This window comes from Panthera leo, chromosome A2, assembly GCF_018350215.1.
Source record: "Panthera leo isolate Ple1 chromosome A2, P.leo_Ple1_pat1.1, whole genome shotgun sequence".
Taxonomy (NCBI): domain Eukaryota; kingdom Metazoa; phylum Chordata; class Mammalia; order Carnivora; family Felidae; genus Panthera; species Panthera leo.
In genome coordinates, this window is record NC_056680.1 from 124,437,043 (window position 1) to 124,456,240 (window position 19,198).

The window sequence follows — 19,198 nt, forward strand, 5'->3', positions numbered from 1 at the left end:
AAGGAATCTACTCCTGAAATCATTGTTGCACTATATGCTAATTTGGATGCAAATTTAAAAAAAAAATTAAAAATAAAACAAGATAAAAACAAAAACAAACAAACAAAAAAGTATTGAAAACAGAATGTTGAAGAGATACGAGCACTCCCGTGCTCACTGTAGCACTATTCATAATATCCTAAATGTGGAAATAACCTAAATGACAATCAATGGATAAATGGATTAAAAATGTGTCATACACATACAATGGAATATCATAAGTCTTAAAAAAAGATGTAAATCCTGTAATATGGCACAATACGAATGAGGATAATTCATAATTTCATTATGCTAAGTGAAATAAGCTAGTCATAGAAGGTCAAATACTGCATGATTCCACTTATATGAGGTATTTAGAATACACAGACCCATGGAAGCAAAGAATAGAATAGTGATAGCCAGGGGCTAGGTGGGGGTGGGGGTGGGGAAGAAATGGAAAGTTGCTAATCAATGCATATAAAGTTTCAGTTATGACATATCAATAAACTCTAGAGATCTGTACAACACTGAGCCTATAGATAACAATACTGTATTCTATCTACACTTAACAAATTTGTGAGGATGGGATATCTTATGTTAAGTGTTCTTACCACACACAGATGCACTTAAAATTTTTTAAGACACAGGGGTGCCTGGGTGGCTCAGTCAGTTAAGCGTCTGACTTCGGCTCAGGTCATGATCTCATGGCATGTGAGTTCTGTGATGACACCTCAGAGCTTGGGGCCTGCTTTGGATTCTGTGTCTCCCTCTCCCTCTTCCCTACTTGTGTTCTGTCTCTGTCTCTCTCTCAAAACTAAACATTAAAAAATTAAAAAAAATAATTTGAAGGCACATTACGTAAAAATAAAAGGAATATTATGCTAAGTGGAATAAGTCATACAGAGAAAGACAGATACCATATGTTTTCACTCTTATGTGGATCCTGAGAAACTTAACAGAAGTCCAGGGGGGAGGGGAAGGAAAAAAAAAAAGGTTAGAGAGGGAGAGAGCCAAAGCATAAGAGACTCTTAAAAACTGAGAACAAACTGAGGGTAGATGGGGGGTGAAAGGGAGGGGAGGGTGGGTAATGGGTATTGAGGAGGGCACCTTTTGGGATGAGCACTGGGTGTTGTATGGAAACCAATTTGACAACAAATTTGATATTAAAAAAAATAACAACTAAAAGGAGTATTTAACAACTGTGCATATCATAATATTACATCAACACATTTAAAGAATAGATATTGATCGACTGTTAAAGTAGAAGATTTTAACACATTCCCCCTCTAGTAACTGAAATAACCAAACAAAAATAGTAGATAACAAAAAAAAATTGAATAGCATAATTAAGAAACTTTGCCCAATTAACATATGTAGAACTATATACCTAACAAATATAAAATACCCAATCTTTTAAAATGCATCAAAAATAGAAAATACCTGGGAATAAATCTAATGAAAGATCTGTAAGGTCTCTAAAAATCTATGTAACATTATTAAGGAAAACTAAACAAGACTAGTTAAATGGATATATATCATGTTTTGTGGTCAGAAAACACAAGATTTTAAAGATTTTTTTTTTTTTTTTTTACTGAAATGAAACTTCTTCAAAATGAAAAGGAAAGGAATAGGTATGGGACCTCCTGAAATTTCATCTAAATATGGGGGAGAAACAAGTCTAGAATGAAGGTTTTAAGAGGCAGTAGGAGAAAAAATGCAGTTGCTTTCTGCCGGTCTCCTTTTGAGTCCAGCTCATTTAATATGATACAGTGGTTAAAAGGAAGTTCATAAATTCACCTTGTGAGGAAAATTAATCTTGACACTAATTATGAAAAATGTGTCATATAGGTACTTATATAGAAAAGCAATTAGATAATAGAGTACACTCAATTAATTATAGTTTCACAAAAGGTACAGAAATGTTCTTCAAATGCATATTTCTTTTATTACTGCTGCATGAAAGCTGAAGGCGTTTTAGCAAGGAAGTAAGATAATATAGCCAAGTGTGCAGCCTTCAACAGAGAAGAGTTCAAAGGCCTTAGACATGCAACAAAAATAAACTGGAAAATGCTGGAGCTTTGCAGTTGGATAGACTTGATTTGAATTTAATCTTTGAGGCTCTCTTTATCTATAATACCCATCTGACTGGACTCCTTGAGGATTAAATGATCAACTGTGAAACTGAAATCTGGCATATGTTAGTCTCCCTTTCTTTCCTCTCAGAGACCAGTATCATTAGGATACACAAGTCTGGACCACACTTACTAAGTATCACAAATAAGCTGTGGCTAAGAGAAACACTGAAGGGGCGAAAATTCTGCTCAGTTGCTGAAATGTTGCTGTTTGAATTTCTGGTTGAAAAGAGAGCCCTCTCATTAGATACAAGCAACAGAGTCGACATTCTGTTGTGAAAATGTAGACAACGGGCTTCTTTTCTTGCCCCCAGACGAAGGTTTCATCGTGATTCTGCAGACACTGGCCTTAAAGTGAGTAGGTGTCAACACACTGTACACTTTAAACTTATAAATTATTGCTCATCAGTTGTAACTCAATAATGAAAGAAAAAAGAAAAGAAAGAAAGAAAAGCCTAGCACATCTTTTGAATGGATCAAAAATCATTAAAGCGATATCAAAATTACCCGAACAGCTACTTAAGCAGTCTCAACAGCACCAGTGGATTAATACATGTGCTTTTGCGAGGAAGTGAGGCACATTAGAAATCTATGCTGGCACGTACACATAATGGAAACCAGACTCTCTGTGTTACAGCCTGGAAGGGCCAACTCTAAGGAAGTAAAGCACAGAGAATACTTTAAACATGTAGCACCAATTAAGCTGAGATTATCATTTCATTCCTTGTAGATAATGGGCAGCACCAGTCTTCTTGGTACAATTTCTTATCGGCAATAGAGAACATTATTATTATCAGTGCTAGTTAGTTAGGTAGAAAGGAGCTCTGATGGAAAATTTGGGTATCACGAAATTTCATCAAAATTGACCTTTTACTCTCTGCTTTTCCAGCTCAGTTTCTTGCCGTTAGTTACTTAATGGCAGGATATGGCCTCAAATTCATTCAAATAATACCACGATTGAAGCTCTGAGAAGCGCTGTCCAGTATGATTCTGCTCTTCAGACAAAACAGCCAACGGTAAACTAGATTAGAAGCAGATACCCCCTACCATGAAGAATAGGATTGGCCCTTACCATGTTGGGTAGCTTGGCATCCAAAATGATTCCTAAGATAAAAGGAAAATCTACAGGCAAATTTATAGAGATCATCTCAAAAATAAACAAGAAAAATTGTGACTTAAATAGGAAAAGGTCTTTTGCGTGTTGATCATTAATATCTGCCTAACTAAACCAATACATTAATAGAAGGTAGAACTATAGTTATTCCATATTTTAAAAAAACTATTAGAGCAGTAACATCATGACATTTTAAAACTTCTATAAAAGCAACCAAGTACATCTTGCATTCAACTTAAATTAGTTTGAAATCATCTTACCTGAGTAAAAAGTATAAACTGAGCAAACTGCCAGGGAAGCATAAAAGCAACATTGGAAAGACAGAGTGCAATAAAATGCCTTCTACTATTGTTCGAGGTCCTTAATAGAGAGAATTAATACCAGTAAGTTTTACCATTAAAGTTAAGCCTATCACTAAACAGAAAAGCTAACTGCAAAATGATGAAATCTAATGACTCCTTACCTTTGATCTAAGGCAACAAAATATAGTTAAATTTAAAAACTCATTAAAAAGAACTTAAAATACCTGTTATAAAAATGCTTAGTACAAAACAATCTAAATTAGCAGTTTAAATACTGTATCTAGTTTACCAGTAAATAAAATACTTTAAACATAAAAGTTTATTTTCCTTTCACTGTGCATGACATAAGAAATTTAATACTCCAGCAATGTGGTCAGAAAATAGAACATGAACTGACCCTGCATAGCTCAAGATACTTAGCCTATAGTAGCAGCAACAGTTTTATATACCACCATTTTTATATTTCAAAAAGCAATGGAGGAAAAGTGTACAAGCTGGTGAAGTAATAAATTAACAATGAGAAAAATTTAAAGAAAAAAATTAAAATGATGACTTAAAGAGAATTCTGGAATGCAGTTATAAACTACTGCACACTGAAGTTTTAAACTGTCCAGTCTGCAATTATGAAATATCAGTAACCAACACCTTTTACCATAGATAGTGTTAATATCTTTTAGAATATGAAAAAGAAACGTACAACATTTTGTGTAAATCATAAAATTGTAGCCGTTCTTTTTTATAAAAGGTATACTGGATTTTGATAAATCCTTACACTATGTTATATAAATTTTCAAAAGCAAAACTTTAAATGTTCCTATTGTTTTGTTATATTATCACAAAATATATTCACTAAGTACTCAGTTATATTTACCAAACAAAAATGACTCTTGGCTAAAGTACAGAGTATATAATACATGCACTCACGGGTATAATCCTAAATGTTGTAGTTAACACATTTCATTCCAGGAACCCCCTGACTGGTCAGACTAAAATCACTTCAAAAATATAAAAAGAAACCATCTCTCTAGGAATTTAGATTACCAAAAATCTGTAGTCTAGACTCAAGTGGAAAGCAATTATTTGCGTAATTTTAGATTATTTTCTCAACTAGATACTCAATTTAATTTTAAAGTAACTATAAATAAAAGGAAAACTAAATTTGACAATTATAACTTAATAAGTTGAAGCATATTTTAAGAAAGCTTACATAATTTATTTAGATTTGTTTATAGACAAAAATTACCTGAGAATCAAAGTTAAAATGCACATCTGAAGTACAAGAAATGGATATGAGAAACTTTCCCGGAGAGGTGGTGTCCACATTACACGAGTAGCCTGAAATCAATAAAATGCTTACTTTGCTTTATGTTCCATTACAGTAAACATTAGTAATCTAAAAATCATGGGTAGGCTGGTTTTAATACTTTTAATACCAGACTCATTGATTTCTGAATAGCTGGGATAGCTTCTCAGTTTTTGGAGCTCGCTTAATGGGCATACAGGCATTAGGTAGAGAGCCATTGACTAGCAAGTCCAGAAGCAAGTGAAAGATGTATCATGCCAAATATAAGAAAACCTGAAGGACAAACAAGATGACAGGCATAGGAGTGGTGAGGATTCTGGGACTGACAACCAGATCCACATTCTAGCTCTGCACTAATGATCCTGGCATCCCAGGGCTGTGGCCCAGAAAAATATTTAACCAAATGTCACCAAGGGCATGCACAAGCACCAAGAGAGTTTACACATAACAAGTTTAATGAGTACAGACACACAGTACAAATAATTAAGATGGTCTCTGAATTGGTGAAATATACCTTTAAAAGAGTTAACTGCAAATTTCTAAAAACAACTGGAAGTATTTGTAAATCACTAATGTGATGCATAAATGAAAGTATTAACATTTTGTACAGGCTTTAAAACTAATCATTTCTAAGACATGAGTGAGAATATTATAAAAGTTCTATGTCAAGAATTCTAAAATTCTAGAGAAAATCATAACTCTTATAAACTCTTATTACTCCTATTCTAAGAAACCAAAACTATAAACTTTGGAAGATTAATTATGGTATGTTTAAGAAAGTTTGGCATACTCAAAGAAAAGTTCTTGCCTTTATACTAACACCTGGTGAATGACAATGTATTCGTTTAAGTTTATACATTAAAGATATTTATGTATAGTTTTTATGATTCCCTTGTCTAACTAGTTTTCTAAAATTCACCAAGTGTCCGCCTTTCCCAGTAGTAACAGAAACTTCAACCCTATGTAACCCATGCCAAAACATATTACATATTTTGCTTCCAAAAGCTAGCAGTCATATTCTCTCACTTTTCACTGCCACATCCTCAGCATCGAACAGAATCTGGCATAGGTCATGTACTCAGTATTTTGTTGAATGAATCTATCATACTCTAAGTTTCTATGAGCTCTTTGTAGGTAGACTATACCCCATTGGACTGAGTTAGTAAATTTCTATTTTGAATTCAGCATTTTGTGTAACTGAAAAACGCAGCCTGACGTAATAACAGAAACAAGGTATTAGAGCAAGACAGATGGAGAATGGGAAACCCAGCTTCACCAGGTACTGAATGTGAAATCTTGCATAAGTAACAACCAGCCTAAATTACAATTTCACATCTTCTACCGTGAGGAGAACAGCTACCTTCCAAAAAAGTGTGGTATGAGTAAATGAGATATTTATCAAGTGCCTGAACTCAATAAGTACAGTATTTGCTTTTTCTACAAAATGTAGGTATACTAAAAACCAAGCAAGATACTTCACATCATGAATTCTAATTATGTAAAAATGTGGATTAACATGATTAATATATAAACTTACAACATAAGGTTCTTTAAAATATTGCGAAGTCCTAAGTAACATGCAATTATATATTGTTTTGATGAATGTATTTCCTTGTTCCTATTACAGCCCCTTCTATTTCTTAAAAATTATTTTCTAGAAAACAAACCTCTCCATGGTTGAAAAAGTAGCATAATACCGTAATTAGACCTCCAAGTTGAGTCCCGCTGTTAAAAAAAGAGTATACATTCATAATTCATGCAAAATATAGTTTCTCACAAAATTATCTCTTACAATTTAAAGTCATATTTAAGACACCACAGTACTGAACCATATAAAATGATAGTAACAATTTCAAAAGTACCCATGTAGTTAATATTTTAATCTTGAATGTACAAGCATACAAAGTATACATATAAAGAAATCAGAATTTTATAATTTATTGTATTTAAAATATTTTCTAAACAAAATACATGTGAACATAAAAGTTTTTTACAGGCCAGCATTTCAAAGCCTATACTGCATTCTTTGAATTTTCTCAATGGAGGCCAGGTTTTGTTTTTGAAATTGGATTTCAGTGACTGGGAGATGAAGACAAGAGCCCAAAAGTTTCACTTAGCAGTAACTCTGAACTATCTAAACTACTACAAACATTCTTTTGTTAAGTCCCAAAGAAACAGCAATGCAAAATGCAAAACTTAGATCCCAGATGGCTGATAATCATCAAAGATTACGAACTGTTTCTTAAAGTTGCCTTTTCTTTGTACATTGTCATCACTGTATCCACGGCTTCACACTTGGAAGACAATATCACATGAATGACTGAAGAACTAACGAAGTGAGCTCAAAACAACAAGCAGAGGAAAGCTAATAGGAAGTGATAAACCATCAACAGATTTTCATGAAAGAAAATTCAAAGAATGCCTTTGAAAAGAAAGAAATTGCGAGGAGGAACCTGTGAGAGGCAGAAGACTGTAGCATACAGAAAGTAGGACCATGTGGATATAAATGTGAGCAAGATTCAACAACATAAACGGCGATAACAGTGACTGCTATGGAGGGGAAATAGTAGCACTAAACTACGATAATAATTGTAAGATATGAGGGGCTGCTTTGAAGCAAAGTGTCCTCAAATTCCTTGTATTGTAAGAAGGGGAAATATCTCAATTAATTTTAGACTTGATAAAGTCAGATAAGCATGTTAATGTTTTATTATTAACCACCAAAAGAACAGAAATGGAATAGCTACATTCCAAGTTGCTGCCAACGGCGAGGGTAGCCAGGGTAAGAAATATAAATTTACCCCCGCTTCCTATTTCTTTGTTTCTCATATGCCATTGTTTCTGCTCTCGTCACAATATTGGTGACACTATATATACATATATATATATATACATATATATATGTATATATATGTATATATATATGTATATGTGTATATATATGTATATATATGTATATATATGTATATAATCATGTATATATATATACACATATACATACATATATATACATATATATATACATACACTGTATGTCAGCTAACTTATAATTTATTGTCAAGTTAGCTGACATACAGTGTATATACAGTGTGCTCTTGATTTTGGGGGTAAACACTTTTATAGCCAACATATGTTTTATCTATATATCCTTTTTTTTAAAGACTGGAGTCGAATAATGTATTTGATATTCCTGAACTGTGTAAACAATTCAGAGAAGACTATAACCTCTTGGGTAGTTCTCCCAGGGAAAAATATTAACTTTGAAAAATTTTAGTCTTGTATAACATCTTCCATATAAAAAAAGAATAATATGGATAATTTCAAAAATAGAACATTTTAAAGCTGCCAACATAATCTAAAAGTAATTCTTTTCCATCAAAATATTGATGAGCTTATATTTTCCTAAAAAACATATATTAAAACGTACATAAAATTTTCTAGTTTCTAGAACAATTATAAAGTGAACATCCTTTCAACCACTATATATCATTGAAACAGAAAACTGATCACGCCTTGGGTCCCCACCTGACACCCCTTCAAAAGCCACTATCCTGATTTTTGTGAGTATTAATATAACCACATCTATACACATACTATGATTTACTTTAATCTGTTTTTAAACTGTATTCAAATGGAAGTATGCAGCCTTTCTTTAATTCTGTGCTTGCCTTCATTCATTCAACATTCTATTTGTAAGAATTGTCCATGTTGACGTGTATAGCTACAGCTCATTAATTTTCAATGTTGTGTAGTAGTTCACTATTAATAAACTGTAATGGGTACATTTCTCTGTTCATAGATAGAGTTGTTTTCAGCTTGCAGCTCTTACAAACAACACTGCTGGTGTCACATGCAATACATACTTTCTGGTGTACACATGTAAAAGTTTCTTAGGTATATATATATATGTATATATATATATATATATATATATATGTATATGTATGTATAATTGGCACACAATTATGTTAGTTTCAGGTATACAACATGATTCAACATCTCTATACATTATGATATACTCACAGATGTAGCTACCATCTGTCACCATACAACACTATTACAATACCATTAACTATATTCCCAATGCTGTGCCTTTTCTCCCTGTGACTTACTCATTCCATAACTGGAAGCCTGTATCTCCCATTCTCCTTTATCTATTTTGCTCATTCCCCATTCCCCTCCTCAGTGGCAAACACCAAGTTTGTTCCCTGTATTTAAAGGTGTATATACTTTAAATTGGAATTGCAGAGTTAGAAAGTGTCTACACTTTCAACTTTACTAAATTAATGCACACTGTTTTTCCAAAATAGTTGTACTAATTTGTATGTCCACTTGCCACAGAAAAAAGTTCCTTTTGCCAATCTAGTAGATGTGAAATATCCTTGTGGATAAAATCTGTATTTTTCTGATAAGTAATTATGGTAGTCAACTTTACATACGTTTATTGGCAATTTGGAATTCTTCTCATATATGTCTGATCATAAATACTCTGTGCACTTTTCTATTGGGTTGTCTGTCTTCTTAGTCTTGTCTACTCTCTAGAATATAAATTCTAAAAGGACAGAGGTTGTTTTGTATTCCTGGCACCTGGAGTGCCACGTGATTGCAAAGTCTGGATACAATGTTGGTTATATGCTTTGTAATGTCTTTTCCCAGTTTGTGGATTATCTTTTCATTCTATAATGCCTTGAGGAATTTAATTCTTCCCATCAAATTTATTAGTTTTCTTCTTCATGGCTAAACTTTTGTTCCTTGTTTAAAGAAATCTTTTCTTATCCCAAGTTACTGATATTCATTCTAAGCATTTTATATTTTTTCTTTCATATTTGAGTTTTTACTCTAACTAGGATTTAATTTTTGTACAGTTTCAACTTCTCTTTGTTCCTTATGATCTTCCAGTGATTCCAGGACCATGTGTTGAGAAGCTGGTCCTTACCTACTGATGGACAATATCCACTCTTAGCATACATCAAGTGTCTTTAAATGGGCCAAGTGTTTCTGAGACCTGCTTTACTCCACTGATCTACCTGCCTACCCCCATACCACAATCACATTACCTTATTTACATCAGATTTATAATACAGAAATGATTACTAAAGCAAGTCCTCCTATCTTCTTCAAGAATGTCTCCACTATTTTAGGTCTTTTGCATTTCTTTAGGTCTTTGCATTTTTAACTTTATTTTTTTTAAGGTTTATTCATTTTTGAGAGACAGAGACAGAACATTAGCAGGGGTGGGGCAGAGAGAGAGGGAGACACAGAATCCAAAGCAGGCTCCAGGTTCCCAGCTGTCAGCACAGAGCCCGACACAGGGCTAGAACTCACGAATCGTGAGATAATGATCTGAGCTGAAGTCAGACACCCAACTGACTGAGCCACCCAGGTGCCCCTAGGTTTTCAACTTTAAATTCAAGAATAACATTATAAAGAAAGCTGCTGATCAGTTAGGAATATATTTTGCTGTAAGAAATAAAACCTAACAAAAGTGGCTGATATCATTCAATTAAAAAAATGAAAAATAAGTGTCTGCTGGCATTGGTTCACCAGCACAAGGATGTTAGAGCACACTTAGGTGCTATATTTGTGGCCTTTCCCTCTTGGTCACAAGATGAGTGCAGCAACTCTAAGCATCACCCTAAAGTTTAAAAGCAGAAGACAGAGAAAAGACAGCTGAAATCTATCCTTTTGTCAGAAAGACAAATGCTTTCCTAAGTATAAACAAGACTGATTTCATCATATTTTTCGATGAAAAAACTAACTCATATGGCCATCCCAAGAAGCAATGGAGAGTGGGAAGCAGATTACATGATTATCATAATTAACTTCAACCTATCACCTGAGACTGGACACACTGCTACCCTAAACCAAATTGTGGTACCATTAACAAGAAACATAGGCTATCAAATATAAGTGTCTGCCATAGTGATATATGTTTTCTTTTATACTTTCTTAATTTCACATGTACAGACATTAAAATTAGAAATAATCAGTCACTAATGCCAACCAAAGATTCCTCTAATGTTATAATAATTTTACATATGGCCTGGTGGTATTCTCACTAAAGGCTTTGTTAAGGAATCTTAGTCTTAAAAAAAAAACAAAAACAAAAACAAAAACAAAACAAAAACAAAACCCAGAAGGATTAAAAGAGAGGCCTTTAAGTGACAGCTTTAGTTTCTGGTTGCGTGATATTAACTAAGTTTCTGAAAAAAATAAAATAAATGTATAAAATTTCATACTATTAATCAATTAATCTCATAATTATCCTTTTCATTTAATCAGAAAATGTCAGCCAGTCTTTATAGGTCCACTGAAAGATCTAACACAGTAATCTTACCTCAGGTATGCACCATATATGAAGAACAATCCCATCATTACTCCATTTAAAATAAAAATCACAGCAACATAAAAGCAAGCAGCGTCTCCCAATCCTTTAAAAAAGACACAGATTATTAGTACTTCGTGAATAAATGACTATAAGGCAATTGGGCATAACTGTCTCAGTGCCTTGGATTCAAGGGTTCAGAACTTGCTGAAAACATTTGCTTTTCAGATTGCTGCTCTACTTAATAGTTACATAAGTACCTTCCCCTTATATCAGGTATTATTACATTTGTATTTTACACTTTATTGTAGTTACATTTATACGTTGCCCTAATGAAGTATTATTATACTGCAATGATTAGTTGGTGGTGTATTATTTTGTTTAGGTGATGTTGCTATTGTTCAGTATCTAGAATTCTCTGTAAAGTCACTTGCTGTATTACAGTAGAAGACCTACTGCATTATTTTTATCCTTTGCGACTTTCTTCTTCCTCTATGTATCCAGGCAGGTAGCCACTTGACCTCCCCACTTTCAGGTCTCCTAGGTATCTCAAACTAATGTAGCAATTCAAACCTGCTCCTTAAAACATCTTTTCAATGTTTATTTATTTTTGAGAGAGAGAAAGAGAGAGCATGAGTGGGGGAGGGTCAGAAAGAGGGAGATACAGAATCTGAGGCAGGCTCCAGGCTCTGAGCTGTCAGCACAAAGCCTGATGTAGGGCTTGAACTCACAAACTATGAGATCATGACCTAAGCTGAAGTCAGAAGCTTACCTGACTGAGCCACCCGGGCACCCCAAACCTGCTACTTTTAAAAAGTTTTTTTCCATTCAAAGAAACTATCACTTAAGCCAGAAACCAATGTTAACAGGACTTCACTCACTTTCCCCTCCCCCATCAATCGGTTACCCAATCTTGTCAATTCTACTTCCAATATCCCACAAATCTCTGCATTTCCCAGTTATCTCCCCCCCCCCCCCCCCCCCCCCGCCCCCAACACACACACAACAACCGCAATCACTTGCTAAGAGCTTAATAGTCTCCTCCTGGTCTCACTAAACCCACTTTTGTCCTTTACTAATATATTTTCCATACAACTGTCAAAATAATGTTTTTAAAATGTTAATCTGCTAACATTCTTCAATGAATAAAGTACAAAATACAAAATCCTTAACCAGCATGTGGCCTTTTGTTTCTGACCCTTCCTTACATTGCTAGCATCACTTCACACCATTTTTTCTTCTTTCTCTCTCTGCTCCCAAAAGTCTAGCCTTCTTTCAGTTCTCTCTTGAGTCAGGACTTCTGAATATTCTGGTTCCTAATCTTGAAACACTTCTCTTTTACTCCTAAACTCAGCAACCTTATTTTCTTATTTACGATATCCATCACAGTTGTAACCACTAACACCCCTCTTACGTGTAAACTCTATGAGGGTAAGGTCTATGCCTACCTGGCTCATCTGGGTTCTAAGTGCAAACAATAACCTATCACTTAGTGGCAACTTAATAAACATCATATATGTGTGTGTGTACATATATATATGTGTCATATATACACACACACATATATGGCAATTTTTCCCCATCCTTCAGAAAAAAATGTTAACTTCTAAGCTGAGTCATTACAAAGTTTCTCATTTTATGAAACATTTTCTTGATTACTTTGTACAAAAAAAGTCTAATCGCCCCTCAACTATCCCCTATCAATGCTATTTTAGATGCTACAAAGATCAGCTGAGAAAATTAGAAAAATGTAAGGAAAATACAGAAACACAGATTTAGCGGACATTCTAAGAAATAAATGTTGTATAAACAAATCTAAAAAATATATTTATAAAATACAGTTAAGTAGTCATGTAGAGAATATGAAGAAATAAGAAATGCAAATATTATGCAAGTAGATAAATGTGACTTTGAATAAAGTTCTTAGACTTTAAAAGTGCTAAACGACAAATATCTTAAATAGAAGTGACAATTATAGATCCTGGGAAACTGAGGATTCCAAACGGGGTTCTTTGACAAAGGTGCCAATGAAGATGTATACGGAGAGTTCAAGTAGAACTATTCATGAACTGTGAGAATATAAGAAACAGTATTTCTAAAGCAATCTATTAATTGCACATTTGATTTTTATGTATGTATGCATAACCAAATTTTTACACGAACAATTACAGGTAGATATTTGACTGTTTACATCCCCCAATTTTATACATTTAAACTACCCCAAAACTTTTTTTAAATCTTTTTATTCTATTTATACTCTTTTAATCAGCTCTACAGTGTTTTAAAGAAAACAAATCACAGTAATTTATAATTCTTAAAATGAGTCACCGCTCTATAAAACATTTTTGTAAATATGACAACATGGCACCATTTAGAAAGAAACCTGCCTTCACAACTTTGAACTTCATTTAAAGGTTCTACTCTGGTGACATTCCAGCAGGTCTTAGCTTCTAGCCCAAATAAACTCATTATTCCCACAAATATACGATACCAGAAGGCTATAATCACCTACAAAGACAAAAACAAAAAGAGATGATGGAGAAAAATATCTTCATAAGAAAACTTTTTCCAAAATACTACTTTATGATGGCTTCCTTTGACGTTATAAACATTTGACAAATTTATTTAAATCATTTCACTTGGAAAACAGTCCTTTTAAAATTATATATATATATACACAATAAACTAAAGTTGTGTATTACTAATTAATGCACATCTACAAAAATGTATGTTATGATCAATATCTCTGTAATATGTTCTTGTAATCAATTCTACAACATAAATAACAGTAGCTGTAAAATCAAGTATAATAGTACATAGTTAAAATATGGTGGTTATTAATAGCAAAATACAATGATTTACGGGAATATTTCATAACATTTCATTTACTGAATTTATTTTCTTTATAGTCTACAAAATATAAAACCAACTGCATATGGGATAATAGCTCCTGCGCCCATTAAAACTTTAACCAAGCAGGTGGCTCAGTTGGTTAAGTGTCCAACTTTGGCTTAGGTCATGATCTCACAGTTCGTGGGTTCAAGCCCCACATCAGGCTCTGTGCTGACAGTTCAGAGCCTGAAGCCTGCTTCAGATTCTGTGTCTCCCTCTTTCTTTGCCCCTCCCCTGCTCACACTCTGTCTCTGTCTCTGTCTCTCTCTCAAAAATAAAAAAAATTAAAAAAACAAAACAAAACTTAAACCAAGCAGATTTAATTAACTAATTCTTCCCAATCTGCAATCCACTTTGGTGAAGTTTAAAGACAAGGGAAAAGGACAACAACAGAAAATTACAACAAAATGCTCATGGTTGGGAGATTTTAAAAAAATAATTTTATAGATTTGGGAATAATACAAAATCATTGGGAAAAGAAATAAAAAAATAAATAAGTAAAGAGTTTAAAGTGAAAGTGAAAACCACCTAGATCTATTTTTAGTATTTTGGTGATCATACCTCCAGTTTCCCCCTTGGTATACAAAAACACACACAGAGCTAAAGTGATTCAGGATTATATATTATCTAAGATGCTAATGTAATATGCATCACCAAACATAATAAACATCTTTCCATATACGAAAAGTATAGATTTACTGTTTTATCACTTACTTGTATAAAACTGGCCTTATGCAAAAAGTTATATATTCTTGTGTATTTATCACCCATGTACAAAAACTTTATTACATTAAATGCATGTGCTAAATCTAGAATTATACTCCTTTCTGGAAGGTAGCTTGATATAATAGGGAAGCACTGCTTTGAAGTCAGAATTAAACTCAAATTCTGACTCTGTAAGTTATGGTTTTGATAGTCTGAAGTAACCAATCCTTCAACCTCTGAACCTCACACACCTCATCTCTAAAAGGACATTAGTGATAACCATCTTGTAAGAGTGATGGGAGATGAGAAATTACATACTGGCATACAGTTAAGCATTAAATGCTTTGCCTTTTTAAAACATATTGTTCCACACTTAACACTTTCAGCTGTAGGTGAGAAATTAATCCCCTGATGAACGCAAAAAGTATGGAAGTCCACTTCAACACTGCAGAACTAGAGAAGGTTGCATGCAAATCCAGATCTCCACATTGTATCTACGCAACGGGAAATGAGATTGAATGACTCCTTGTTGCCTCGTCCCTTATAATGCTATCAAGTTTACATTATCATGATTACTCTTTCATAACATCAAGGAAACTGAAAACTGCTAATTATTCAATAAGTATCTCTGAACAAGTGAAAAGAAAAAAATTAGCTAAGAGACCATACTGTTGGAAATTAAGGAAACAAGAAACAGAGATTTTACTATATAAAGTTCTAAAAATAACCAAAAAAGTGAAAATAAGTATCAAAGGCTGGGAGAAAGGGAGCTAGTGTAGTAAACTAAATCCTCATCCTACACACAGAGTAAGTCAACATCAACTAAAGTGGAAGATTCAAGAAATAGGTTGTCTTTTGATTTTTGCATTCATGCTATAGTTACACAGGTAATCACAGAAGTAAGAACAGAAGAGTGTCTCTGAAGGGTTAGCTGGGAAATAGTCAAAGCTGGTACAGAAAACTGCTTCTTTCATCTTAGATCTCAGGCAGGTCCATACTATACAATTGTTACTATTGCAAATGACATTGAGAAGTACTTACAGAAATAAAAAAAGAAAAGAAGAAAGAAAGAAGGAAAGAAAGAAGAGAAAAGAAAAGGAAAGAAAAATAAAGCTAGAAACCAAAATTAAACAACACAATACCAAATATACGATGGGTCAAAGGAAAAACCATATTGGAAATTAAAAAATAACTTGAACAGAACCCAAATGAAAAAACAACATATAAATGTTTAAATACTATGAATTTCTGTTTTGGGAAAGATGGAGTAGATGTACTTTCTCCTATTTCTCTAAGTGAGACTAAAGCTCTTGGGAATTATATAAATCAAATGTAAGAAAACTTTGAAAGGTAGAGAAAAGGCAAGCTAGCCAGGGATCTTAGGACCGACCTAAGGCACAAAATGGTGATGAGTTTCTGGGACTTTCTTTTTGCCTCATTTTCTCAGAATTGGTGTTAAAGATCCTGGCAACAGAAACACCAATGGGCGCAGACACAAAAAAGACCAACAGGAAATACAAATCAAAACCACACTCAGATATCACCTCATACCAGTCAGAGTGGCCAAAATGAACAAATCAGGAGACTATAGATGCTGGAGAGGATGTGGAGAAACGGGAACCCTCTTGCACTGTTGGTGGGAATGCAAATTGGTGCAGCCACTCTGGAAAGCAGTGTGGAGGTTCCTCAGAAAATTAAAAATAGACCTACCCTATGACCCAGCAATAGCACTGCTGGGAATTTACCCAAGGGATACAGGAATACTGATACATAGTGCCCCAATGTTTATAGCAGCACTCTCAACAATAGCCAAATTATGGAAAGAGCCTAAATGTCCATCAACTGATGAGTGGATAAAGAAATTGTGGTTTATATACACAATGGAGTACTACATGGCAATGAGAAAGAATGAAATATGGCCCTTTGTAGCAACAAGGATGGAACTGGAGAATGTTATGCTAAGTGAAATAAGCCATACAGAGAAAGACAGATACCATATGGTTTCACTCTTATGTGGATCCTGAGAAACTTAACAGAAACCCATGGGGGAGGGGAAGGAAAAAAAAAAAAGGAGGTTAGAGTGGGAGAGAGCAAAAGCATAAGAGACTGTTAAAAACTGAGAACAAACTGAGGGTTGATGGGGGGTGGGAGGGAGGGGAGGGTGGGTGATAGGTATTGAGGAGGGCACCTTTTGGGATGAGCACTGGGTGTTGTATGGAAACCAATTTGACAATAAACTTCATATATTGAAAAAATAAAAATAAAAAATAAATGAGGAGAAAGGAGATGTAGCACTTTTTAAAAATCATGACCTTTGCTTATGCATGGCGTCTTTCTAGGTAATATGCAAAGCTATATTCTCGAGTCAAAATGAAAATGTGTGAACCTAACTCCTTGAATGGCTTTTGTAAACAAGTTGCAAACACAGCCAATCTATTCTCATACCCTTGGTCATAGTACTTGAATACACGTGGTAATAAATTTGATTTAAAAAAAAAAAAAAAAAAAAAAAGACCAACAAAAGCCTTCTCTCTCTAGCTAAAGGACCAGGAAAGCAGAGGCCCAGGAATACATAAAAATTTTATAGACAATAATATCTCTCAACCAAAAACCACAGAAAACAACAATAAAAACATGTGGTCCCACTCCTACCAACAAAGGTCAAATTGAGAAGAGACTTCAACCTTCTTTAGGGTTTAACAAGTCACCCCAACTTACCCACTGGGATGTTGTAGGAGAAAACCAACTAGGAAGCTCTCTATCTTCATGGTGTCAGTATAGACCATGTAGGGAGCCTGGACTTCTACCCTAACCAGAAATAACTTAACCCTTTCCTTTCTCAGTGGGGTAATGTCAGAAGAGGCCTAGTGAAGAGTCAGGGCTTTCATTACCACCCAGGGGTAACAAAGCCATCCACATTATGGTGTCTATAGAGATCACAGAGTTAGTCAGATTCTGATCCCTTCAATGGCAATGAAGAGTACCCCCACCTTGGGGTTAACAGAGGCCAGGGGAAGAATATGGACTTCCATACCCATCTGGCAGTAACAAGATGACTCCAATGAGTCAATTATGAATGTACTTGAAACAAATAAAAACACAGAAAAGTCTTAGTCAAGAAATTGAAAGTTTTAGCAAAAAAATAGAAGATATGAAAGAAACAAACAAAAAATTTTAGAACTGAAAAATACAATAACCAAAATTAAAACTCAATGGATGAACTTAACAGGAGAATGAGGGGGATAGATGAGAATAATCAGTGAACTAGCAGATATAACAATAGAAATTGCTCTGAATAACAGAAAAAAAAAAAAACAGACTGAAAAAAATAAGGTTATCTATGGATCTCTTGGACTACTACAAAAAAATCTAACATTTTTTATCACTGAAGTTTTGAAAAGAGAAAAGAGGAAACCAAAGCTGAGCAAACAAAAAATAGTATAAAACCAAAGAAATCCTCACCAAGACACATCACACTTTTGAACACTTGTGAAAACTGAAAAAGAAAAATATTGAAAGCAACGAGTAAGAAAACAAAATCTTACCTAAAGGAAAAAAAAAAAATTCAACTGATGACAGATTTCTCATCAGAAACCATGAAGGGCCAGAATGAAGTGGCACCTTTACCAAATGCTGAAAGAAAAAACTGTCAACCTAGAATCCTATAACCAGCAAAATACAGCCTTTAAGAATTAAAGGGAGTTGGACATGAGGGATGGAACAAAAAAAAAACCAAACAACAAACTAGGAAAATATGTTGCTAGCAGACTTACCCTAAAAGAAGGCATCTTAGAACATCAAGAAGGAAGGAATTTTTTTTTTAATTTGTTAATGTTTATTTATTTTTGAGAGAGAGAGAGAGACAGACAGACAGACAGACAGAGACAAGGAGCACAGGGGAGGGGAAGAGAGAGGGAAAAACAGAATCTGAAGCAGGCTCCAGGCTCTGAGTTGTCAGCACAGAGCCCAATGCAGGGCTTGAACCCATGAACTGTGAGGTCATGACCTGAACCAAAGTCAGATGCTTAACTGACTAAGCCACCCAGCTGTCCAAGGAGGGAATTTTTTTTAATGACTGAAGTAAAATAGATTTCCCTTCTCAAATTAAAAAAAAAAAAAAAAGTTTGAAGGGTAAAACAAATATCATAGTACTGTCTGTCTGATGTAGTTTTAAATGGATGTAGAGGAATTATTTAAGATGATGATGTTATAAAGGGAGAAGGGTAAAGAGATGTAAAAGGGGGTAAGTTTTATGCACTATTTGAACTAGTAAAATGATAACAGCAATAGACTGTAATAAGTTACATATATGTAATATCTACAACAACCACTAAAAAAGCTACATAAGGAGATATATTCAAGAAGTATAGACAAATCAAAATATAATTTTTAAATCTTCAAATAACC

The 19,198-nt window shown here is 34.0% G+C and overlaps 1 protein-coding gene across 2 annotated transcripts in view; it reads right to left on the reverse strand.

Annotated features, from left to right (window-relative positions):
- DPY19L2 (dpy-19 like 2) overlaps window positions 1–19,198 on the reverse strand; it is a 95,968-nt gene that overhangs the window by 61,383 nt on the left and 15,387 nt on the right. For both annotated transcript variants that reach the window (XM_042921947.1, XM_042921939.1), the window contains 5 exons: window positions 13,582–13,702; window positions 11,207–11,300; window positions 6,537–6,594; window positions 4,810–4,901; window positions 3,525–3,624 (listed from right to left, as the gene is read on the reverse strand). In XM_042921947.1, the coding sequence (XP_042777881.1) occupies window positions 3,525–3,624; window positions 4,810–4,901; window positions 6,537–6,594; window positions 11,207–11,300; window positions 13,582–13,702 (465 nt within the window). The remainder of the gene's footprint in view (window positions 1–3,524; window positions 3,625–4,809; window positions 4,902–6,536; window positions 6,595–11,206; window positions 11,301–13,581; window positions 13,703–19,198) is intronic.